Source organism: Dermacentor andersoni, chromosome 3 (assembly GCF_023375885.2).
Source record: "Dermacentor andersoni chromosome 3, qqDerAnde1_hic_scaffold, whole genome shotgun sequence".
Classification (NCBI taxonomy): domain Eukaryota; kingdom Metazoa; phylum Arthropoda; class Arachnida; order Ixodida; family Ixodidae; genus Dermacentor; species Dermacentor andersoni.
In genome coordinates, this window is record NC_092816.1 from 5,203,528 (window position 1) to 5,230,245 (window position 26,718).

Consider the following 26,718-nt stretch of genomic DNA (forward strand, 5'->3'; position numbering starts at 1 on the left):
GCTTCAAGCTCCTCCACCGAAAACATTACATACATGCGGGAATCCCGTGGCACAGGAGTGGCACAAGGTGTAAGTGCGCGTTGGAGCTGCGAGTTGGCAAGTCTTGAGCAAAATTCTTCAGCAATGTCAATTTCGCTGCGACCTTGGTGCAAAGCGAGGGATTTGAACGGAACACGCTGTTGCGGTGATATGCGAAGTCCACGAACAGTTCTCCATATCTGAGATAATCGCTGACGTGGATCCAATGAGTAACAGAAACGTTTCCATCTTTGAGATTGTACTGCATCAATGCGGTGTTGAATCTTCTTTTGCATCCGCCTTGCCTCTCTGAGATCATGGATGGATTTAGTTCTCCTGTATCTTCTTTGAGCCCGCCGGCGAATTGCTCGTAGTCGCTGCAGTTCGGCTTCAAATTCTTCATACTTCGGGAAAGGCTGAAAACCACGCGTAGCCTCTTGCATGGCTTTTTGAATTTCGTGTTCCAGACTTGAATGGTTCCCTTGCTGACATACTTCCTCCATGTGCGACCGAAACGCCGACAAGTCCATTCGCCGGAGGGTCATGGAGGAGGGTTTAGGTAGTCCCTTCATCTTCAGGTACGTCGGAATGTGGTCGCCTCCATGTGATTCGATGTCTGGAAACCACTGCACGCTTGTTTCAAGACGCCGAAAAACAAGGGTCAAGTCTAGGCAGCTGCTGTGTGTAAGCCAGCGTAAATATGTCGGACTACCATCGTTGAGGCAGTAACGGTCGTGCTGTATGGCAAAGGATGCTAGTCTCCTTCCCCTGGAGTCCATCTTCAAACTCCTCCAAAGCGCATGGTGAGCATTAAAATCTCCGGTGAGAATCGTAGGGCCGGGTGTCGCTGATAGCACGTCGTGCAGTCGTTTAGAGTCGAAGCCACTTGAAGGAGCAATGTAAACAGCGACGAGTGTTAATGTAAGCTTATTCGTTTTCAGAATTAAACGTACTGGTTGTCGTCGTGAGGCGGGACTGGGTGCAACACGTATGTCAGACCACTCTAATATACACTGTCACGTGGAGTGATGTATAAAAAACACAGTAGCAATATTGTGAAAGACGAAACTAACTTTTATTGGGCGAACCTGTGCCCACAAAAACAGGCTACACAAAAAGAACAGCGAGAACGGCGGACACAGTCGGCGACCGTCAAAATCTGATCAGCAGGTCAAGCGCGTCGGCTTTTATAGATCAGTCATCGAATGTTCCAGAGTAACCGCTGGGACCCGCGTACTTTCCACAAAGTTCTACACCATTCGCGTCACGCATACATGCAATCAGATTATATAAGGTTCGGCGATAACAGACAGCGGATAGAAGCATCGATAACATTTTAGAAACTTCCGATACATCTGGACGCGTCCTGCGCGGAGCGATAATACTTGTTAGACGTTAAAAGCGCTCACCCGTAGAAGATAAACAAGCTCACACGTCAATACAATTACCTTGCTCACATCACCCTGGCTTCTGTCATTTCGGACACAGACTGTCGCTGTGGACGACGCCGTAAGGCTGGGGGTAAGCACTGCAGTGCCGACTTCGCGTCGCAGAAAGTGTAGCATTTGTGTGTTGGTTCTGTCTGTTCGCAGAGTGCAGAAGCTTCAGCTACATTCAAGTATATACATATCGCCAATGCATTCCCTGAGCTTGCACGTCATATGGGTTTCTTTTTTTATCGCGAACTCCAGGCATTCAACTAGTGTATTCGCGCCACATGCATGCATACATACATGCATACATGCATGCATACATACATACACACACACATACATACATGCATACATAGATTTTATTTGTTTGTTTATTTAACCTAGGAATGATCCAAAGTACTCCTTTAAGTAGAGTTGTTATATTACTATACAATGCTACCAGGGCCTTGAATAGAGCAAGCACGAAAACAGGTATTAGGTGGCAAATTAAACTAAATGTCAAAAGATGTAAAACAAGCAGCCGTTTAAGTATGCGCTAATATGCAACGTTAATTCTGTTGGTAATTGAGACGCACTGTATGACTTACGGCTCTCCTATAGAAGGAAGGAAGGACGAAAGAGAAAAGTAGAAGGCAGGGAGGTTAACCAGAATAACGTCCGGTTGGCTACCCTACACCGGGGGAATGGGAAAGGGGAAACAAAGATCACAGGAAGAGAGAGGAGGGAAGGAAAGAAGGAAATTGCGGCGAGTTCGCTGACGCCTGTGGTCTTACAGAAATTGCATTAATAGTCACAGATGGTCGCACAAACCCGTCGTCCTTAAGAAACACAAAAGCGCCTTCACCGCTTTATGGGCCGACGGGCGATGGGGGCGGTGTTCCAGAAGCACTTGCACAGAAAGCGGCCGATTGTCCAGTTTTTGGAAAGCTTTGACAAGTTCTTGTCTCTCTGGGGCATATCTTGGACAGTGGCACAGCAGGTGGTCGATGTTTTCTTCGGTGCCACAGACCTCGCATGCTGCGCTGTCAGTCACTCCAATTAATGTAGAGTATGCCTTTGTGAAGGCCACTCCTAACCAAAGGCGGCAGAGAAGCGCAGCTTCACGTCGAGGAAGTCCGAGTGGAGGTCGGAGTTGCAGGGAGGGATTTAGTCGATGCACTCGCGTAAGTCGTAAGTTTGGCGAGTTCCACTCGGTCACTGTGAGACTGCGTGCCAGGTGTCTAAGCTGCCTTGCAGCGTCAGTCCTCGAAAGCGGAATTGGAACGCTTTGCTCTTCTTGATGTGCTGTGCGAGCAGCGTTATCGGCAGAATCATTGCCGCTGATGCCACAGTGACCAGGTACCCATTGAAAAACCACCTCGTGACCTTTTTGTTGGACATCATGGTAAAGTTTCACGACTTCGTATGTCAATTGGTCAGGACATCCGTGTCGGAGAACTGACTGTGTGCACTGTAATGCCGGTTTTGAATCACAGAACACAGACCATTTTCTAGGTATTTCAGAATCAATGAATTCCAGTGCTCGACGCAGGGCCGTTAGTTCTGCCGCCGTTGAGGTCGTGACATGCGATGTCTTGAACCGCAGTGTCATTCCTCGCGTTGGTATAACCACGGCACCAGAAGAACTGCACGACGTAGTCGATCCATCGGTATAGATGTGCATGTGGTTGCTGTACTTTTCATGCAGAAGAAGTAAGCTCAGCTGTTTTAGAGCAGGGGCCGGTAGATCTGTCTTCTTCTGTAGTCTCGGAATCATTATATGTACTTGTGGACGGCTCAAACACCACAAAGGAAACGCTGGCTTGGCCGCAGGTGCGTACCCTGAAGTAAACGACGCACGATGTGCACTGACAATACCGCTAAATGTCGAGGAGGGCCTTGCAGCAGTGAGGCTCGCCAAGTGGTGGGAAGGGGTCCTAGCATAATGCCTGAGATGCATGCGCATTGTCTCAACGGTAATGTGCGTGCGTCGTGATTGAGTAATCCTGCGCAATGGCAATGGTTTCAGCCGTTGATCCACTGAGTGGTAAGCCAAGACATATCTTAAGGGCTTGGGCTTGAATACTCTGAATCGTACGCAGGTTAGTCTTGCAGGTGTTGGATATAGCAGGCAGGCTGTATCGCAGGGATCCAACGAACAACGCCATGTACAGCTGTAACATAGCGTGTATAGATACTCCCCAACTTCTTCCTGCAAGGAACCTGAACAGGTGACAGATAGCAGTCAGCCGCTTTTTCACGTAATTGACGTGCGGAGTCCAAGACAGGTCTCTGTCAATTACGACTCCCAAGAATCTGTGACTTCTGCTGTATGGTATAAGTTGTCCGTTAATAGATACGCCGTAACCAGACATTGGCTTCCTCGTGAATGCCACCATTGCGCACTTTTCGCATGAAATTTCAAGTCCTTGTTCACGAAGGTAGCAAGATGTCATTGTGGCTGCCTTCTGAAGCCGTTCACGATGCTGAAGTCGTGTCACACCTGATGCCCAAATGCAGATGTCGTCCGCATAGATGGAAAGTCATACGGTGCTTGGCAGGTTGTAAACTAATCCACTGAGGGTGAGATTGAAAAGAGTCGGGCTAAGCACTCCTCCTTGAGGGACTCCTCGGCTACCGTAATGCTCGGACGTCGGGCCATTTTCTGTGTGCACGTAGAATGGTCTCCTCTGTAAGTAGTTGCACACGCACATATACATCTTACCACCAAGTCCGACCGCTTCTAACGTGCTAAGGATGGCTTCATGGGTGACATTATCATAAGCTCCTTTAACGTCTAGAAACAGAGCAGCAGATAGTCGCTTACAGGCCTTTTGGTGTTGCACAAATGTTATGAAGTCAACAACGCTGTCTGTTGACGAACGGCCCCGTCTGAATCCGGCCATAGCATGTGGACAGATTTCATGGTACTCTAAGTATCATTCCAGACGTGTTAAAATCATTGTTTCCATTGTTTTTCCGACACAGCTGGCAAGTGCGATCGGACGGTATGAGGAAATGTCCAAAGGCGACTTGCCAGCTTTGAGAAGTGGAATGAGGCTAGTTGACTTCCACTCTTGCGGAACCGTACCCGTCTGCCAGGAGTCGTTGAAGTAAGTAATGTGCTCTTACGGGGTGCTACGATGACAAAAGAAAAGCAGGAAAATCTTTTGTTTCTTTTTTTTTGCGATAGCTTTCTTTGACTCTTTGGGCCGTTTGCGTGGTTGGTCCAATGTCTGTGCTGTTCGCTGGTCGGCAATGAAAAAGTTGGTTCGATCTCTTGCGCTCGCTCGCTTGTTCGAGTTATTCATTGATCACTGACAACCATCGTCCTAGGTTCATGCGCATTCTCTCTCGCTTGTGCATTTATAAGCGAGCGCGGGTGCCGCCCTCGGTGGGACCCTGCGTCCGCACGTCGGCTTGCGGTCTGGCCGAGTGCCGTCGACGTCCAACGGCTGCCCTCTTCGCGCTGTGTCGCTATGACGCAGGCGAAACATGCGCCGCCCTTGGCAAGGCTTCCGTGTCCGAAGCCATGCCGGTTGTCTGACAATAAGTTGTTCGCGTGAGTCAGCATATGTGGCGAAATAGTTGGTTCCAGCAGTTTGCGGTAAATGCGCCCGATGTCCTTCACGGGGAGCTACGCAGCAGTGCGAGTCGATCACGAGCGCTCGTGTGCCTCTTTGTTGTGGCGATGTGTGCCGTCGTTAAACAGTAGAGCGCAAGCAGGCGAAAAAAATAACCGTCAGTATAGTTAAAACGGTGCAGGGACAGGACACACGCGCCGTGCCAGTTCCGCGGCAGTCAAGTGCTCCAGGACGCCGTACCTACACTGCGAAACAACAATCTTGATCCAGATCGCAAACGACAATGAAAAACGCCTCGCGCGTCACTGAGATCTTCAGTGACCGCCTGCGTGGCGACGCCTCTGGATCTCTCGCGCAATGGTGCATATATCTATATGTAAATTACGAGGTTTAATGTGCAATGCAAGAGCTGCGCGAGACGCCGTGCTTCGGATTGATTTTGACAGCGTAGGATACCTGCACGCAAACGCTCTTTCGTTGCTGCCATGTGCGGTCTGGAACCGAGCTCGCGGCCTAGCCGGCAGAACGCCACGGTCACTGAATCATCGGGGCGGGCACGCAAGAGAGGCGCCACTTTTTTATTTGTTTCCTTTTCACGTGCCTTCCAATCTATGGTGATATCGGGCCACTCTCACACAAAGGTCACATATACAGCTCACCGTACTTGATCGTCTTTATTCTTTTTTACCGCAAGGGGGCGTTTTTTTTCTGGAGGTCCCCCGCAGTCATTCGTTTCGCGGAAACTACTGCGTCCACCCGTCGTGGTTGCTCAGTGGCTATCGTGTTGGGCTGCTGAGCATGAGGTCGCGGAATCGAATCCCGGTCACGGCGGCCGCATTTCGGTGGGAGCAAAAACACCCGTGTACTTAGATTTAGGTGCACGTTAAAGAGCTCCGGGTGGTGAAAATGTCCGGAGTCCTCCACTACGGCGTGCCTCATAATCAAAGTGGTTTTGGCACGTAAAAGCCCATAATCAAATATTCAACTACTACGCGGCTCGACACAAGACGGCGCACGTCACAAACGAATCGTCCGCGCACACGCAGTGACGCACAAGAACTTATCGGCAGCACTTTTTCCGAGCCTTTGAAAACGACGCCGTGTGGTAACGCGTGCGCACGGCAGCCAATCGAGTCGCGCTGTTAGCGCCTACAATTTTTCTTTTTTCATGTGGTATTAGTGACTTTCTTCTCTCCAGGCTCACGGCGGTAAAAAAACGTCTCGTCGGAATGAAGCCGACGGCGCGTCAGAAAGTGATAAGGTGGCCTTCAAAGTGACACCTGGCTTCCACGGTGTGTGCGTGCTTGCAAAAACACGTGTGCCCTTTGCGAACCAGCTCTACGCAACGAAGCAAAGAGCGCTGCGCATACATTCTCACCACAACAAATATACGCCGTGTAGCCTAATCACTCGCTCAATGCACAGAATTGGCTCTCTCTCTACCCCGCTGCGAATGCCTTCTCTACGCTCTCCTCCGTTGGCGGCCCTTGCGCAAATGGGCTGCGCGTTCGTCGGCCAGCCTTCTTCCGTGCAGCACGTGCTCGCTGCGCTCTACCGGCCGGGCTCGGCCAGCCACCACTTCAATGCCGTGCACTGACAAACCCTATTTGCGACCGCTTTCCCTGTTCTTATGGCATTAAGCGGCGCGGTTTCTGCGATGACCTAGTTTGGTTCAGAAATTAAATAGCTGCTAACATTTTTCTTTTTTTCATTCAACCTTCCCCGCTGTTTCTATGACTTGCTTACATTTTGCGAGGGTCGCCCCACGCTCTAACATATACGAAAAACATGTTCGCATGCCTTCTTGCTTCAGGTTGAATCCCAACAACGCACTGCTTCGCGGCTTTATTTCATCGGGGATCTCCTTACGTTTAGGGCCGCAAGTGTTCCTTTTTTTTTAAACAGTAATCCGGTGCCTCTTCGATTGATCCACATTTCGTCACGGACCCATAGCAAGAAAGTGGAAAGGAGGTAGCGCCTATGGAACCTTTGCCTGGCACAAGTCAGCCCAAGTTATTAATTCATCGCCTGCTTCTCTTTTTTCTTCTTTCTTCCTCGGCACGCCTTGCAACCAACACATTCTCGCGTGTAACGACCTCATTTTCACTGGGTGCTCAAATTTGTGATCGCTGTGGGGCCGGGCCGGAAGAGCGGGCCGTTTCCAAAGCAAAAAGAGATGAAAATAAGAAGAAGGCTCGGGCCGATTCGACTCACCTCCTCGAAAGCGTACGCAAGATAGCTATTTACATTGCCGTCAAGGGCTAACGCCAGTGTTTCGGGAGGGCCTTCCTACAAACGGAAAACACCAAACAGTACGAATCAGCCAAAATATAAACAAACATGCGCCAGTTCCTGCATTAAATTTTATTCGCTGCTTCTTTTCTATACCTCACTACGAACACTAGGTCTCACATGGCCTTCTCGACAAATGAGATGCAGCAATAAACATACACTAAAACGCATCCAATAATCGCTAGCTTGTATTCTCAGCTGTTTCCCAAAACTTTCAGATTAATAAAGGCATACGCACGCAAATGTGCCCTACGGGGGCATTTTGCACGGCGTGATTCATAAACCACTACAGCGAGGTAACATTTCACTCGTCAACAGGGCATACAACACTTCCATCAACGAAATACACCTGCATGACACAAAAATACTTGGCAATTAATTATCTGAACTGCCTTTCAACTCGCCATGCGCTTAACGAAAATTGTCAATTTGAGAGTGTGTAGAATCCGGATTGAAAACAGATCAAAAGAATACATTTTGTAAACACCTTTAACATGCGTGTCGACAGAATGACCAAGTTTTTCATACAACCTTATCCCTCAGTTGGTTCGCATAGGATTGCACAAGCGTTGCCGAGCTGCGATACGTGTGCAACGCCACGGGCGTCGTCGAGTCGCGCTGCGTGTGCGCCGCGTTCTATTGGCAGCCGTGCACAGTGCGACAAGCGTGTGGAAACTCATTTCACGACTACGTCGGAGGGCTCATCGAGTCAACTCTTCTTTAAGTGGATTCTCTGGCTTGTTGTGCTATTTGTTCAGTGTTTCCCGTTAATTTTTTCTGCGTGTCGTTGCAGAGGAAATGCCGGCGCCAGTAGAAGATGCCCACCGTCTGCGTAGGTGCATTAAACAAGATCTTTCAAGAAACAGAGTTACTTGCCTAGCTGTGCACTGCAGGGATAACGGGACGTGGAACGAAAAAATAAAGTTAACCTGTGACGCCGCGACATCCCGTCCGCTCTGTTGTGTCCTCAACAACGCAACCCGGGCTAAATTTGCAACAGCGCACTAACCAAAGCATTAACTTATTAGGTTCACCCTACTGTGAACAGAGCGTTAACGATAAATAGACAAAACAAATGCAAACGACGCATATGTCCACACATGCGCAGCGTGGGATTTAGCCAGCAATAATAAATGGCCAGTTTGCCGCACGACCTGCGCTATGCCGTGCATGGTGACAGCTCTCTTTTCAAACGATTTCCATGTGATTCTAGTTGTCCAAAATTTGCCACGAGATCATGCTCTCCCGTTAATGGTTTCTGCAGCGCTGCTATAACGCGGATCGCTCTATGATGCGGAGCTCTAGACCACGGGCGAAGCGTGCTCGACCTGGCCACTGTGCTGTGCCGCTCGTCAGAGCAGCCATCGGCACTGCTTTCGTTGTAAACAAACATGGCGGATAAACTGCCGGAGCTGACTACCGCTTTGTGGTCCCACTGCCGCGGCAGACGTCGCGCAAACAACGGAAGCTGCAGAAGCCACGTGACCGGAACTTTGCCGCATCTCTGCCGCGCTCTCAGCTTCACGGTGCGGGAGCCTCGAAGCGCGCTGAGCGGGAGCCCGCCACTCCAAAAGAAGCTGGCGAATTTATTCCGAGCACTGCATTTCCACCGGCCGAACGCTAAGTAAATTATGCGGCCAGGGCGCTCTGCAGCGTTCAAAAGCGACCAGTCCAATGTATTATTGGTGTCGCGGTACAAACATAGGTACGCCGGTATACATTGTATGTCGCCTGCTAAACATTTTTGATTTGCATGAACAAAAAGTGATGCTGGCACCGTCACAGTGTCCGCACATGTTCTGGTCTATCTCAAATGTACAAACAGGATTTTAAACGTATAAACAGCGGTACCCATTATCTCATAAAGTATATGATTGTTGGGGAATTTCCTTTTACGATTTCGTCCTCACTCGATCCATATCTGCAGCTCTAACTGTAACTGAAGGCGTTGGCATATATTTTTTCCCTCCTTTTCGTTCTGACGTGCACGCTACTGGCACAAATCCTGAGCTGTTGAAGAGCACAAGCTTCGCAGCAACGACGGAGGGCGCGAGTCGAGCCACTGTGCGCGCAGCCCGGCGCGCGAAACGCTCTCGCGACTCGCTGCCCGCTCGAGCCGCCCGCGCCAACGCGGTTCCCCTGTCACTTTCGACGAGCGTCCGCTGAGCGCTTTCCGAGCGCGCATGTGCCCACCCGGTTCGCCGTACGCTTGACGTTCTTCGTAGTCTTCATTTTATTCCAGAAAGGAATGTTGTGCCGTCAGATGGTGCCGTCGTGTGCCGTCGTTACAACGAAAACGAGTTGTTCCAAGCTCTCCACGGAGATTCATGAAATACAAGGTCGGCATTCACTCGAAAGTAGCACGAAGGAAGCCACACGCGCTGAAAGAAGAACATTTCCAGAAAGATCACCCGCGCAGTCATTGTCACAATGCCTGACTGTGCGATCAAACACTCACTACGCGGCCCCGTAAAAACCTTGTGACAAAGCTCTTTTTCTCACGAGAGAGTACCCTCTCCTGCGAAGCTTGTGAAGCATGCGATGGCCAAATCGTACTTAGCGGCGGCCTTGCCGCGGTCGTGCCTTCACACAATGCGCAGCAGTTTTGATTCCCAGCTGCTTAGACTGCGAACGGCCGGCCACCCGGACGATTTACTGTCCATCCCTGCGGAATGTGTTTTAGCAGACTTAAAACAGCCAAAACCTGACAAACTTAAGAATCAAAAAGACAAAAGGTCGCATTCTAAAACTGCGGTCATTCCCTATTTGCACCGAGTGTCTGATCGCATAAAAGAGGTAGTACAGATATTACAGTTGCATCTTTTTTCCAATGAGCAAATTCTCCGGCATGCGCCAGAGAGTGAACAAGGAAATCACGGGGCCCCGCACGTGTGACAATAGAGGCACTGAAAAGCCCGTTCCTTGTTGCCACAACCCAGTGTACGATGATCCCCGCCTCGCGCGGTCGATGCTACATTGGCCAGACTGGCCGTCGTATTAATGACCGCCTCGGAGAACATTGCACTTAATTGAAGGGGTGCGTTGGCAGCCAGCTAGCCGTTGCATAGCTCCCGGTGTGGCTGTCGTACACTGTTTGACAAATGCAAAATACTCAGGCGCTATGGTGACCAGCGCGCACGTGAGATATATGAGGCCTTTTGGATATGTGCGCGAAGGTGCCTGTCACGAAGAAACTCATGTATCTTCCACGTGGATGATGGCGACCGTTTAGTTGTGCAGTTTTCACATTCTCCATCGTGGCTATCTTCCTGACAATGCATTCCTATTATGATATGTTCTCCTCTCCTCCTGCCTATTCAAGCCCCCGTATGTATTGCTGCGCGGGCAATAAAGTGTTGCTTGAAAGTCGGCGCTCCGTCTGTCTCAGTTATGTCCCGCTGCTCAGCGCTGTTACGCGTTTTCTTCAGAGCACCCTCTTTCTTGGTGAGTTGTTTATGTATGTCACTTACACTTCGGAGCTTCGATGAGCAGTTATCGAGATCAGTTCAGTCCCATAAATACTGTAAAGAGCAAGAATCGGAAAGAGAGGCGTCGACACATCTGGCAAAGAAACAAAGAGACTGCAGTGAACAAGTACATGGACTATCGCGCGCGAGATTTCCTGAGTCGTTAGTTAGTCATATCGCGTTTCAACAACGTACTCAAGAATTTTCCGCATGTCATTTTTTATTTAGCTTCAGCACTTTCTTTCGTTGCAGGCTGCAATGACTATTGGGATCACGCTTGTCACATCACAACCTTAAGCTGTTCTATTACACTTCCGACTTTAGCTTTTGGCGAGTGGTCAAAGTTTTTCGGGCCGGGCCCTCTCGCTTGTCTGTCGCGCGATGCCACAAAACAACGACGGCGCACCGCGAGAAAGTGACGTGTAGGCACTAAAGATGCATCATTATGCCGAACCGAAATAAATCTATTATTATTTTGCGTCGTCCTCGTTTAATTATTGCGTAGCCGGAGGCTGTCCCGCTTCGAATGTAATGCACGATGTCTGGCCACCGATTGGTCTGGCGCTTCTCGGAGGCGCAGGCCATAACTGATTTCTCTGCGTATAAGGAATACGAAGTTCGAAACGGTACATGAAGCGACAATTAAAGTATGTTCTGAGCGAAAGCCTGTGCCCGCGAGCAACGGAGCTGCGTAAGACGGCGTTCGCTCAACTCGTTCTACTCATTCACGCTTCCAGCTGGATTTCAGCAGATGCATTTTTATTCCTCAATCGAAAATACGCCTCGGTAGCTGAGGCCCCAATTCATCTCACAGCGCTACAGGCAATAGCAATGTACCAAATCAGCTCTAGCAAGAATCCAGCAGGATCATTTTTAGCAAGCCTCTGAAAACAACGTGGCTATAATTATGTTTATTATACATGCACGAATTTGTTGTGTAATATTTTGGACGAGTAATGATAAAGGGTTTGGTGGAGCAGCAAATGAAGACATTTTATTTCTTTCACAGCGGCTGCCATTTCGCGCGCACTGAACGAAATAGATTGTACGCTGAATAGACACGTATATGTCGTTATGGCTGTAAAAATTGGAGTGCTTACGTTTATTTCGAAATATATTTGGAACCGCATCTACAGTGAAAGGCGATAAATAAATTTTAATTTCAGTAGCAGGCAATTTTCCATTCATTAAGCGTTTATGTCCAAAATGAAATTGGGCCACTCTAAAGAGAAAGTTGATGTACAGACCATCGCAGATAATTATCGCAGTAAGCGAATAACTTGCTCATCCCGCTGAGTGGCCCAGCGAAATGCTGCTGCACCAGCAAGACTATGAAGACATCCCGCCTAAGGCTGTGACGAGATTTTCATTATACATGCATGAATCTATTGTGTAACATTTCTGACGAGCAAAGGCAAATTTTTGGTGCAGCAAGCAATGCTGTCAATTTATTTCTTCCTAGACCATCGATACTGACTGTGTGACTTGAACCATAGCCAATCGCACACAGTGCACCAAGAAATTCGTTACCGACGAACTGCTTCTCGAAGCCAGGACCAAGTCACCGCAATAACGCTGCAGGCAAGTTGCGAGAGAGCGCCCTGAATGCGTATATTATTAGAAGGGCTTTAAGCGTTGCTGCTATCTGAAATTACACACACACACACACACACACACACACACACACACACACACACACACACACACACACACACACACACACACACACACACATATATATATATATATATATATATATATATATATATATATATATATATATATATATATTTCCCCAACAGAGTTTCAGTGAAGGTTGGGACGTGGCCGAAGGAGCAATGTTCCGAATTCCTGGACATGCGGATTACAGAGTAAGAATTTTGCATCAAAGCTGCCTACAGCAATCGAGTCAGCATGCTTTATCGAGCACGGTTTTTGTCCTTAAGAGAGAGAGAGTTGAGGGGAAGGAAAAGCAGCGAGCTTATCTAGGCTTTCTCCAGTTTGCTAACATATACATGTGGGGAGAGGTAGAAGAAAGAGAAAAAAGTTGACATTATGCCTACACAGCGTATCTAGAGGGGGGCAGTCAAAGTGCCTTTCACCTTCAGATATCGTAGAAGAGTCCGTTCGGATTTCTAGGGTGATGAGCCAGCAGTTTAGGCTGAAATTAAACGTTCAAATAGGTGGTGAAACGGGCAAAGATATGTTTTGGATACAGGTTTCTCGAAACGCAACGTTACCGCAATTACAAACCTCTGTAGGTAAGTCTGAGGGGTTCAATATTAAAGTGCCGTGCACTTTGCTTAGAATATTTGAATTGCCCCGCTACTTTGGTTTTTCAGTCATGCGAGCGAATAGGGCAATAAAAAATAAAAAATCATGCTCCTATTAGACCGCAGGCACAAACGCGTCTGAACCTGTGGCGTCTACGGAGCACGCGAAATAAACACTGAACACACACACAATAAAAAGCCTGCCACAGGCATTCTAGGGCACGCATGTGGCGCTTCTAATGCCGTCTACAGGAGGTAAAAAAGAAAATCATTCAGCGTGAATTTATTTTTCATTGCCAACATACGGTTTCTACCACTTAGCCAAGATCAGGAATACTCCGACTATTTCATTCTTTCATTTATTTATTTACCGCACACTATATTAACGAATATGGTGCGAACTAAGAAAGTTATACTAGCCAGAAAAAAATTTACATAACTTCTAAAGTGAGTACAAAAGACAGCCACAAGGAAAAAAGGAAGTTAGCGTATGTCAGGTAACGCAACAGGGGCAGTGTAAACGAAAGAAAGAAGAATATCAAGATAAATACAGACAGCAAAGCTATAAAATTAATACGCGATTAAGTGCACAGAAATATCAACCATGGAGCCTTAGGGAATAACACATTAGTCGAACAATAACAGTAATTTTTATCCGACGGTTTCAGGCTGTACTCGATGTGCCGAAATTTAGCTCTCAGGCCCGCCACTGCTGGTCCCAGCACGTGTGGCGGCGTCCCACTGCTCGAGATTTGTAAGAGGGCGAGTACAGGGTGCGTGGCACGAAGGAGGAGCCTGCCTGTCTCAAGTTGGCGCCACGCCGCAGCTCTTTCCTTCGGCAGGTCTATCTTAGACAGAGAGTCTGCGCCTAGAGCACGGTGGCTAGCTGGGCGAGTCGGTAAATCTTCATAACTATTACACACAGCGCGCACTAAAAAACACGGACGAAGAATAGACAAACACGAGCGCTGTGTTTGCGAGCTCTATGCAGACTCTATGTATGATTGAGGCGGGGCCACGCGGTTCGCGCCGGTGGATTCCGTCTTCTCCTTTTCGGTAACAGCGTTCGCACGCTGATTTCCCAGAAGGGACACGTGTCTCGGTGTCTGCACGACATCGACTTGCGACCTAGGATACCGGAGGCTGTGGCGGAGATCTGGCGCGTATCACGACCGCCTTGCGCTTCCGCGTCGACCGTGCCCGCCGTTGAGGAAGAACGCCATGTAGCCTGTGGTCGGGGGGACCCACGTCTGTGCTTAACGGAAAGGGGCAGGCGAGCGAATATTGTCCGACGCACATCTTGGAACCGAAGTCGCCAAGCGGTGCACGCCCGCCTTCCTTCGTGCGCCGCCGAGCACAGCGGCCTCACACGCGCGGTGGCGATCACCGAGGCACGATGTGATTGCGCACGAGCGGCGTGCATGCGCGCATGAATTGCGGAGAAAGCGCCCAGATCGACGACCACACGACCGCCCTTGGGAACGATGTTCAAGGTGTACGAACCTTGACAAAAGAATGTTGATGCGATTACAATCTGACTTGATTGCATGCACGTATTTGCTCGAGCTTCTTCCCTAAAGTCGTGCGCTCTTAAGGAATGAACTTGCGAATCATAAAATAAACAGAGAAAGAAAATGGCGTGGCCTAATCTTTACAACATCGGGCTGCTGTTACCACGCAGGTAATTAATCTTCTTTTTTCTTTTTATGTATGGACTATTCGGCAAGAGAGCGGCAGCCACCGTCGGGGTTGGAAGGGTTCGCCAAGTCGAGGAACCCAGAGCTCAGCAGGCCGACCGAAGCAGCCACGCGCCAAGGGTTTGTTGCCGACGCACTGTAGAGTTGCACGACAGCAGACGGACAGAGGAAAGGGCAAGTGCGCTAACGGTCCCGTGCAGTGGCCAACGGCAATGTGCCGGCACGGTTCTTGTGAAGCAAGGGAGGACTCTTGTCTGCGCTATAGGACGCCGATCGTAAATTGCAGCGAATCGTTCGAGACGGTTTTAAGAGCGAAAGCTCTTAGTCATCACGTTTCACGATTCCTTGGGGTCTGCTACCACCTCTCTTCGGCGTGAAATTTTTAGTACGAGGAATTCAAGATGGCGGCCCCATAGTAAATCGATATAGCAACCCAATTGGTGATTGATTGGTGACGTCACTGATATATCCGAGATGGCCGCCAATTGATGACGTTACCGATAAATCCAGTATGGCGGTCCCCATAGTAAATCAGTTGCAACCCGATTGGTGATTGGATACGTCAAATGACTGTGACATCATAATACAAAATGGCGGCCAAATTCTGGTGCCAATGATGACGTCGTAATCCAATATGGCGGATAGAAGTGAATCCACGTGATTATGACGTCATAATGAAAGATGGCAGCATAGTTTAGGAATCTCAAATCCAAGATGGCGGCCAAATTTGGGTGCCAACGATGACGTCATAATCCAATATGGCGGCTATAAGTGAAACCACGTGATCATAACGTCATACTCAGATGTCGGCATAGTTTCGGAATTTGAAATCAGAGATGGCGGCCAAATTCAGGTGCCAATGATGACGTAACGGTCCAATATGACGGATAAAGTTGGAACCACGTGATTATGACTACCAAAGTGTGCTTGAAGAACGACGTGGATGATCCCAAACCGTCCACGTTTTACGCCACGGCCGAAGAAGATACGGTAAATGAGTCCAAGAGATCAGAAATAATCGGATACTTCCGACAACTTTGCGACAACAACAACGTAACTATTTCACTGATCACAGGACAGTGTTTGTGCTAATCAGGAAAAACTGAGAAGAACGTGTATCCATGGAAGACGACGAAAGTAGTATTCAATAAGAAGTTCGTCTACCTAGGCAAATGAAGAATTTGATGACGGTGCCAGTGAAGATGTTGAGCAGTGATGTGTGCGATAGTTGGTTGCAATATGTACAAGTGAAATGTCTGTAAGTGTGTTTATCATATGGGAAAATAAACGTACAAACTAGTATTTACATTGGTGTACCTTACTTTAATCTGATTCATATAAATTCTAGCAAACCAAACACCTAACGTTCGTTACTTCAACGTCTTCCAGACAGTGGTGGCAATTTTTTTTATTAATACGACGAGGCAGCTTAGCAGCTATGGCATTGCGCTGCTGAGCAGCTCGTGTTCGTAGGTTCGACCACAGACGCGTTTCAATGGGGGCGAATGCAAAAAAAAAGAAATAATATCGTGTATTTAGACATAGTTGCAGGTTAAAGAATCCCAGGTGGTCAGAATTAATGGGGATGTCCCCCACTACAGGCGTGCCCATAATGAGATCGAAACGTTGGCACGTAAAACCCCACATTTTTTTTCTGCCCTCGAATAGCAAATATGGACTAGGTGAGCTTCACGAGGTGACAAGACGGGCGCGGCAAATCTGAGTTGGGTCGAACGTGCAGAAAGTTCTCACACTTGAAGAAGGAAAGGCACGGATTCGCAGCTGGCTCGCTACGATTCAGAAAGGAATAGGTTTGGGCATATTGGTTATTCATCGTGATACACGTACCATAGCGCAGTTAGGAGGACAAGGGTCAAGTCGAGACAGGACAAGCGCTAACTTTCAACAAAGATTCACTGCGGATCGTCAAGGTATATATGTACACCCATCCGGATCTGCAGAGAAGAGGGAGGCACACTGCCACGTGAAGTCTATATCAGGAATTCAAGCTCTTCCTTTGAAAAAGCCACTGACAGCCAAATGACGCAATCATCTCCTGTCCATGCGATTTCGGCAGCTTCTATAGTTTACCTAGTTAAGCTATTATGGAAATATATAGCTTCGGCCGCGCTCCTGGCACAAATCTCTACTGAGGGCACTCACGCGCGCTTCTTTAGCGCTGGTAGCCTGGACAGCGATGGGTGCTACGCTTCAACCATGTGAGCATCGTAAAAAAATAACATGCTTTACTTTCGATGACCGCTATAATAAGGTGATCTGTAATTTCCGGTTGTACGAGTCCCTATTGTTTGAGGCCCACGCGATGAATTACTAGATGGGTCTAAGTGCTGCTGGCATTCGTCGAAGGCAAACATGCCCTCAATTTTTTAGAGTATGTGACCAAGCTCATTTTCCTCAAGCTCATGGGCCTCATACGCTGCGCGAACATTGCTTTCGTTCACCGCCGTTGATGTTCCTGGCTTGTCGCATACACTCATTCTTGATCTTTTAACGGAGCCTGACTGATATTCGATGACGCTTCCCAGGGATTCCGCTTATTTTTCGGGGACGTCACAGATGCTGGAGAGGGAAGAGATAAGCAGGGAACATCCTCTGGACATAGTCAAGGTTTTTCTCGCGTGAATGAATTAATTTATTTTGCATGAAAACAAATTCTATGGTGGGGTTTTGGGTAAAAAGTTACGGCCAGGCAACAGCCCCAAAACCCACAAAAGGCTACCAGGATTACCTCGCCTCTAAGCTCACCGTATCCCGTCCCATCATGTTGCTCGTGAAGTGCCTCACGCAGACGGAATCTCTCGATGTGAGCTGACGGCCGTCCCCAAGAATCGCCGCAGCCAATGCTTGCAGATGCTCATTCGGAGCGTTAAAGGTGCTCACCTGCAAGACTTGTACGCGCTTTCGTAGCTTTCAACGAAACACTTGCGTCACATCTCAGGCTAACAAATTCCGAAGAAGGGCATTTGCGCGTAGCAGCGCTCTTAGTATTACGGCCCTCTGACAAGAAGTGTTGCTGTTTGCCTTAACGCACAAATACTGCGTCGCGGCGTGCCCGCTGAAGCGAACGTCCGTATCGTCTGCTTTGAGCGGAAGACACGGGTACCACCGAACAGAGCGCGCAAGAGCTTCCCCGACCCGGGCGTCTGCATTATTATTTTTTTTTCGCGGCGGCTTGCACGACACGCCACAGGGCGCCGCCACTGCATGCGCCTTCATCGTCGCATAGTTTTGCGACTCCCGTCAGCCCCCGTAGGCGTTTCAACTCCTAAATATTCTTCCTCCGTGGCCGATCCTGAAGATAGTGCAATACCGGGCTGACCTGCGGTGGAAGTACAGTTCGCCATTAAGGGGCCCACATAGAACAGCTTCGCTGGTCATCCTTCTTCAACCCACCGTGGTTGCTCAGTGGCAACAGTGTTAGGATGCTGAACGCAAGGTCGCGGATCGAATCCCGGCCACGGCGGCCACATTCCAATGGGGGCGGAATGCTAAAACACCCGTGCACTTGGATTATAGGCGCACGTTAAAGAACCCCAGGTGGTACAAATTTTCGGAGTCCTCCACTACGGCGTACCTCATAATCAGAAAGTGGTTTTGGCACGTAAAAACCAATAGAAAATATTTGTTTAATGCTTTTTCAAAGAGTGGAAGGGCACTGAGTACTTTTTTTCAACATCTCGGACAAATTTTATTCCAGATCCTAGCTATAGACAGCTTCGCTGTAGAAAGAACACGTCAGGGGAAAGAGGGCTTTAAGGAACTCCGAGATACGCTGTGGGCCCCGCGTGAAAGAGCTGATGGCCCAGAAGGGTGACCACGTGGCCATCGTGTCGCGACACTCGGTCGGTCGTGGCCCATCTGTACCCAAGCAGCTGCCGTCCACTGGGTGCTTGGCTGCGCAAAGATTGGTGTTATTGTAACCTCACGTGTCGTTCACCACTTTGCATAGAGGAGTAAAGCCCGAGTATCGAACGCCTCCCCGGCAACGATGAAACAAGCCCGAAAATTTTTTACGCGACGAATGCTTTCTCATTAGTTTGCGCTAAATGAGGTACAAGACGAGATTTCACTAAAGATTAGTAATAATTAATCCACTGAACGATTGTGCTTTTAACACGCGCAACGTGCGCCCGAGATATGTAGGCACCGTAATGGACGAAATTCCAATCACTTCGACGTGAAATGCGTCCCCTTTGATCAGCTATTGAGGATGTTTTTTTATTTATTTATTTGGAATACTGCCAGTCTCTGGTTGAGACCTGAGCAGTTGGGCAATACGTTTCTCAGGTTTTCACAGGTATAGTATAATTCTTCACAGCAGCTCTGCACAGACTATAATTACCAAAACAATTCTACAGTAATAAAAGGTAAAAGAACAAGAAATCATTGCAAACAAGTTTCAAAAAGCACATACAGGTTTAAATGGAAAGCATGATCACAATATAATGTCTACTGTTTAGAGCCAACCACATCACTAGTGTTTAATACGCGTAGTCTAGTTGGGAACAAAAATTTGGAAATGAGTCAGCGTTAGTAATGGATGCGTCCAGACGGTTCAATTCTCGTGTTACTAGTGGGAAGAAAGAATGTTTGCAGGTGTCACTATGATATGAACACTCAGTTAGCGTGTACGCGTGCTGGTTCCTTAATGCACGTTTGTGTATCAGTGAAACATACTTTGATGAGTCGACCTTGAATGCGTTATGAAGCAGCTGATAGAGGAATTTCAGTCGCGCGCGATTTGCCCTTGGTGATAGTGCTTCAAGCCCGGAGATTGCAGCTAGTTCAGTTGGAGAGTCAGTTTGTTTATACTTATTGTGAATGAACCTGAGTGCTTTACGCTGTATTCGTTCAAGTCGCGAAAGGTTAGTCACAGATTGAAGAAACCAAAATATGTTAGCATATTCTAGTACAGGTCTAATGAACGTTTTATTGATCAACTTTGTTAAGGATACTTCGGGCATTTGTGTTTAATATAGTTATATTAGGTTGATGACGTATGCATAATCAACCTTTTCTTTCTTGTTTGCTGTATGCCTTGATTATTAGCGTTTAGGAATTTTAATGTTTGCCAAGAGAGAGCGTAGGGGGAAAGGAGAAGGCATGGGCGGTTGACTAAATCGCTAGTGATTTGCTTGAGTCATGAGTTGTGATGCGCGCGCATCCACAAAAGCTGTCGTGCGTTCAAAGGCAGTCACCCACACGGTCGTCCTTAAGAAGTCAAGTTCAGTCATGGCATTTTGTGAAGTGGACGGTGGAGTACTCTCGCTTCTGCGACCGCTCTTTTGTCCAGCCTGGTAGACTGTCTTTGGTCGCGGATGTGTTGTACAGTTCCATCGCAGTCACATAAGTTGCACTGCTCAGCGCAGTGCCGAAACACTGGACCCTTTTTTCGTAAGTGCGACGTCAACCCACAACTGTGCGACAATCAAAGGCGCGCGATGAAGGGTGGACAAATTCCGCCGAACTGGCTGAATGTTTGCCTGAAATCACGAAACGTCAAAATATTTCAAACAATTATTGTGCTGGGCTTGTGTTCGGCGAAAGCTCCGTACGGTGAATTTTTGCCGACCACAGTATGCCACTTACTCGCGTACGTTGTACAGTGGAGGTGCTAGAAATGCTGCGCGGCATTTGGAGCACGCACCGCTGAAGCACGCCATTTCGTCCTTCCATTTCCTCGACCGAACAAAGTCTGCGTGTAACTGCTTTGCCAGATTTACTGGGCTCCCCAACGTATCTTCCTCCGTCGACGTTCTTGCTCGGCCGGCGATCGCATTCCTTTCCTCGCATGGCGCATTTCTTGCAGGGCGCGAAGGTCCCGCGGCGAGCGTGTTTACCTATCGGTTGGATGCTCGGCAAGTGCACCGACTGGGAAAAGAAGCCTTTGGTGAGAAATCGAGACAATCCGCTGTCGTACGGCAGATTTATGTCCTTCGCCTGGAGCACATTTTTCGCTTCATTCCCGGCTTGCCGGCTCGGACGCCGCGGTCCGCGTTGCCCACGAGGCCGAACACAGCCTTCTGGCGACAGTTATGAGAATTTATGTCCGCACTTTTGGTCGCATCGATCCCGCGTGAAATATCGAAGCGCTCGCTAATCGTTCGAGCGGCCGGTCGACGGCGCCAGTCGTGCTGCAGACGCGACGACGACGCCAAGCTCGGTCGCCGCAACCGAGGAGATCTCCTCTACGCAAATGCTTTTTCGCTCGTTATTTATCGCCGGAATGAGGACAGCAAAGACAGACATCCATCCGGCAGGCGTGCGTGCAGCGTGACGCGCTCTTTTGTCGCTTCTTCGGCTTCCGGGATTGGCCGGCCCGGAGGACGGGCAGGAAGGGTGCACCGCTCGAGACAAAAGGGTCAGGCCCTGACGAATGGCTCCAACGCAAACAAAGGGCTCATTATATCCGCACCACTACTCGCATTTCAAGGGGGAAGAATTTCGCAAACACGACGACTGAGCGGCGAAGGCGCGCGCAAGGAAAACCCCAGGAATACGAAAGCGTTCTTTGAAGCGAGGCATTCGACGAAGGCCGCGACATGCGTCCCAAGTGGCCCTCCGGCGGAGTCATCATCTGGTATGAAATCTGCTACGTCAACGGCAATTTTTCCCGGTGTCAGTAGATTCGCACTAATTCACTTCCCCATTCTTTAGCGACTACTACGAGTAGGGAAACGAGGGTGCGGGCTTCGCTCATAGCTCTTCACCTGCCGGAGACGGCGTCTAGCGAAACGCGGCCTTATGCATCGAGACCACATTAGGCAACACAATGAGTGTCCCAAAAGCCAGACAGTGTTGGAAGCCCGCACTTTTTTTATACAAGGATTAGTTATCCAGTTAAAGAGCCCTATGGCTCCTGCTGCTGCAAACAGAGCAAGACCGCGAAAACAGTGAGATGAACACCCTTGAACATTGAGATGAACACCCATTGAGATGAACAACGGGCTTATCTGTACACAGCGCAGTGTTACGTCTCAGCATCACCAAGGGTGTTAATTGAACGTTTGCCGCGTGTCAATCCACCGGACCTCCCATCCAGACGTCAACGCGGCGTGGACAACCACTAAAAGCGCTCACCCCACCATTAGCTGGAAACCGAAGAAAAGGATGAACGGGAGGGAACCAGGACAAAGAATTGATAGGCGCAGTTAAATAGACGAGTCAAATCAGCAACCATCCCTCGGCACTTATCCAGCCGTCAAGACAGCGTGGAAACCGGCGGTTGCAGGATTCCCCAAAACGCCCTCAGCCCACCCTTCACTTGGCAGTCTGAGCGAAGAACGGGGTGGCCAATAACGAACGAACCAGGTGTCATGACTTCTTTCCACAGATTCCAATCCAGTTTCTTCGAGGCGGAGTTACCGCCGGTTATGGATAGCATGGGCGTGGTGTCACAACGGAGTCGACGATGGTGATTTTCTGCTGGACATTCTTGAGATTCCCTAGTTGACTCGCCTAGGGAAGACGACGGGATTAAAAGCAGGAACTTTTCGAAAGTGAGGACACAGGGCCCTCATGTGAACTGAGACGTTTAACTTGCTCCTGCATGGACTGGGCTTCCGTACCGCAGCAATGTAACTAAGCTAAATAAGCCATTTTTCCTTCATTTTCTACAACTTGACGTCGTATTCGCTGGGATTGGTAGGTTCCATGCCCTCAACACCACCCTAGCCGCAACAGCAGCGATGGTTATGTAGCTTATAAATCAAACGTAATTTGATCGAGCAACAGTGCTTGCTTTCCCACGGATGATTTCGCGCACTTAGTCAACGTCGCTTCCCCCCGACACGCGCAAGCGCCCACCGGCATCGTAGATCCTGTCAGGCTGGGAATAGGTCCGCTCAGATTAGAGCATTCAGTGACGCTCTGTGGACCCGGCACAAGGGAGGAGGAAAGAGAAAAGTAGAAGGCAGGGAGGTTAACCAGAATGACGTCCGGTTGGCTACCCTACACCGGGGGAATGGGAAAGGGGAAAACAAATATCACAGGGAGAGAGAGGAGGGAAGGAAAGAAAATTGCGGCAAGTTCGCTGACGCGTGTGGTTTTACAGAAATTGCATTAATAGTCACAGATGGTCGCACAAACCGGTCGTCCTTAAGAAACACAAAAGCGCGTTCACCGCTTTATGGGCCGACGGGCGATGGGGGCGGTGTTCCAGCAGCACCTGCGCAGAAAGCGGCCGATTGTCCAGTTTTTGGAAAGCTTTGGCAAGTTCTTGTCTCTCTAGGGCATATCTTGGACAGTGGCACAGCAGGTGGTCGATGTTTTCTTCGGTGCCACAGACCTTGCATGCTGCACTAGCTGCAGAATACAATGTGGTGCTCTTTTTACGTGGCGCGTCGACCCAAACGGTTTAATTGCTGCATATAACTTTACTGACCACCTTTGTTTGAGTTTCGGCTCGAGGTGCTGGACTTGTCGGTTCGCTCCGCGCTTGCTTTTTTTTTTTTTCTAGCAGGAAGAGCGTTCGGTATTTACTTGCTTCGGCCAGTAGCCCACTTGCTGACCGGAAACCCCGAAGAATTTACCTTGCAAGCGGCCTCCATCTGTGCGTGCTCTTGGCCAGAGCTGCCTGGAACGACTGAAACCCGGCGACTGCTTCCCGGGAGCAATCGGACTGCACAAGACTGGCACTTTAGCAGACGGCGATTTTTTGTGCGAATAGCTTTCTTTGGCTCTTTTGGCCGTTTTTGTGGTTGGTCAATGGTCGAACTAAGCGAGGAAAACGTTCCTAAAGTCGCTCGTATCCTTCCTTCGTTCGTGCTATTCGCTTACAATGACGTAGTGATTGAGGCGTAAAAGTAGAATTGCCTTAACCTGCACCTCTTTCACGAAGATAGTGCAAACCGGGCCGACCCGCGACGGAGGTGAAGCGGGCTGTAAGCAGTCCGCCAACTTGCAAAATTAAGCTTACAATCTTAGGTCCAAATACAACCCGTATCAGATATTAAGCTGATAGGAACAGATACACTTTCACCCGCGTCGGCCATGTCTGCGCTCGCACCGCCCTATCTTTGTCGGCGTTCCAAGCGCTTACGTTTCCCATTTCATTTCCTTCCGCTCTCCCGCGGTGGCGGTCCCGTTAGCGTCCTGCCCGCCAGGACGGCGAGGCGGTAAGAAATGCCAACCGTCCATGTGGCTCCACTCCCGCAAACTTGGAACGTTTCACGGGAGGAACCGCCAAGTTTCGGAGGGACTTTCATTTTTCGAGGCTTTACATCGTGGAGGAGCGACTAGTCGCGCCTAGCCTTCCATTTCTGTGCATACGGCGTTTGACGCACGGCAATGGACAGCAGGTCATGTAATGCGCAGATTAGATAACCGTTGGACCATTAGGGTGACAAATGGGTACCAAGAGAAGGGAAACGCAGTAGAGGACGGCAACGACTAGGTGGTGGGACGAAATGAGGAAATTTGCGGGTGCTAGTCCGAATCGGTTGGCGCAGGACAAGGGTAATTGGAGATCGCCGGGAGAGGCGTTCGTCCTGCAGTGGACGCAAAATAGGCAGGTGATGATGGTGATGTAAACAAGCTTTACAAGAATGATTGGCTGCTGTACGACTTGCTTGCCAAAGACATCAAATGCGTAGTTGTTGTTAAGAGATGAATAATTGAGAAAAAAAAAAGGTTCTTGGACTTGTGTACCGTGGACACACGTAAAAAGTCCCGTTGCAAAGAAAGCATCACTGGTTGCAGCGTAAAAAATTCACCGACCATTGCAATACTCCCTTATGCGAAATTTGAACGCAGCTTTATGCGTGGTTTTATTTCGCGATAGACTGGCTGGCGGGGACAATCTGTCTCGTGCGGCACGTTGCAAACAAAGTGAAGTGTCATCATCATCATCATGATTTTTATTTTCACCACTGTACACGAGGTGAAAAAGGGAGAGCCGGAAAAAAAAGCGTGACTGCCTCGCTAATCGGAAGGTCGCGAGAGGCAGCGTGTGGATGACGCGTGGGCGCGATTCACAGCAGCCACCGCAGAGAGATCTCGGCTCGTGCAGCACTTTTTTCCATATATAGTATCGGTCAAGGCGCTCGCTGCACGCGTTATCGATGGCGTCATCAGGGCACAGACGAAGCGCGCTACTCTGGCGTCGTCTCGTAGCGGTCGATCTTGCGCGGCTTCTCACGCTTTCGCCGTACCCTCCGCTTTCCTCCTCACTCTATCTTCACTATCGCCGTCTTTCATCACCCGCTGCGCTCGCTCTTTCATCCTTCGCTGTACTCGTTCGCTCGGTTACGCCAAGGACGCCGAAGCTCAACGCAAGAACGGGTGCTCAAGAGCTCAGCTCTAAAATCTGATTCATGATTAGATAGTCAAAAACACTGTCACTGAATACAAATGACTGTCGGTAGTTCTCATGTAGGCTTCCGTTGTATGACCCAAAACAAGGCTTGGATTACCTTTTTTTGCATTTCTTCGAAAATTTTTGTCGTTTCACCTCCGATAAAGTGCGATATTTTGTTTAGCAGACGGAGAACACTAACCATATTTTAACAGTCGGTTGTTGCGAAAAATTTGGAACTATTATAATATTCGAATACAGCGAGTGGTTCCTCTTAGAATACGAATAGCTGGTGTGAAATATTCAATCGCCATTCGAAACTTGGAATATTTCTCACCCCTTGAGGTGGCAGTTGACTTTGACAGGCAAACTCAAAATTTTTTTTTCTTCTAGTAGCTCTTCAGTCTCTTACCGCTATCGAAAGGGGCAGTCCGCGCTTGTGGTTTGCCTTTTCCTGTATCGGGTCTTGCAAAGACTTGCGAGACGCACGCGCCGTGTCACGAGAGAGAGAGAGAGAGAAAGGCATAGGAAAGACAGGGAGGTTAACCAGAGATTATCGCCGGTTGGCTACCCTGTACTGGGGGAGGGGAAAGGGGATGCAATAGGTGAGAAAGAAAGAAGGATAAGAAAGAAAGGAAAAAAAACCTAAGCACACACACGCACGTACACACGAACTATTTCTGTGGGCACTGTCACGCAGCCCGCAAAGGCTGTGTCAACCTTCCGCAGCACCTTACCGTGCAGAAACAAAGGAATGGATGAAATTTTGCTGTGGCGGCACGGACGCCGTTGTGCATTTATTTGTGAAAGGCTTTGATCAAAGGATCTTTGCAGAACCACCGATCTGATAACAAATGTAGGGGACATCGGATATCCATAATTAAACCGCATGCGGTCTTTGCTCGGTTGCCGTCCTATGAAAAAGGAATTCCTCGGCAGTCGAACGACCTAACGAGACAGAGTTCATTACAGAGAAAATGAAAGATGGGCCGCGCAAAGATAGGGCGCACAGCGCCCGAAATATTTTGAACGGCGGACGCGATCAGCCGAGATCGAAGTGCCCTTCCGCGCACGAAGACCCACAAACAGGATAGGCTGCCGTTCTTTTTTTCTTCCTGTAATCCAGTTGAAAACCGACATCGACCGCTTGCCGTAGCGCAGTTAATTTGTGCCAAACGGAGCCCGAGAAGAAGGCAGCCGGATCGATCGGCGGCTCGAGTGCGTCGGGCACGCGCATCCCTGGAGCAGCTCCAATCACGGAAGCACGCTGCATCATCGCCGGCCGACTGCACGCCTCCACTTCTCATTTTCCACGTGTGCGTAGGCTGCCGGTTGTAGCTCACCAGGGAGACGACAATAAGGGGGAGATGAGCTCCGGCAGGGGCAAGTCCAGTACCGCAGGTAAGAAGACGATGAGAGGTATCATTTGAATAACTAGGTTTATTACCTTGGAACTTATATACTTTAAGTTTACACTGTACACATATTTACATACAAAAGGATGTCATACCCGTCGTCGACGGCCTGTCTGACCGGCCTGGTCTCCCGTAGTGAAGCTGCGCCGTGTGCTGCTGTCTCCTTGCTCTCCTCAAAACCCACTCAGAGTATTCCTTAAGTTAGTTCCTCCAGCATTCAAGGGACCCGCGGACCGGCGGGTGGC

General features: G+C 49.1%; 1 protein-coding gene and 1 pseudogene across 3 annotated transcripts in view; both read right to left on the reverse strand.

Annotated features, from left to right (window-relative positions):
* Rbp6 (RNA-binding protein 6) overlaps positions 1-26,718 on the reverse strand; it is a 1,068,785-nt gene that overhangs the window by 594,595 nt on the left and 447,472 nt on the right. For 2 of the 3 annotated variants that reach the window (XM_050169781.3, XM_050169783.3), the window contains exon 6: positions 7,229-7,303. The exons of the other annotated variant lie outside the window; for it this stretch is intronic. In XM_050169781.3, coding sequence (XP_050025738.1) covers positions 7,229-7,303 — 75 coding nt within the window. The remainder of the gene's footprint in view (positions 1-7,228; positions 7,304-26,718) is intronic. 3 annotated transcript variants of the gene reach the window in all.
* LOC126521025 (U2 spliceosomal RNA) lies at positions 23,580-23,757 on the reverse strand (annotated as a pseudogene).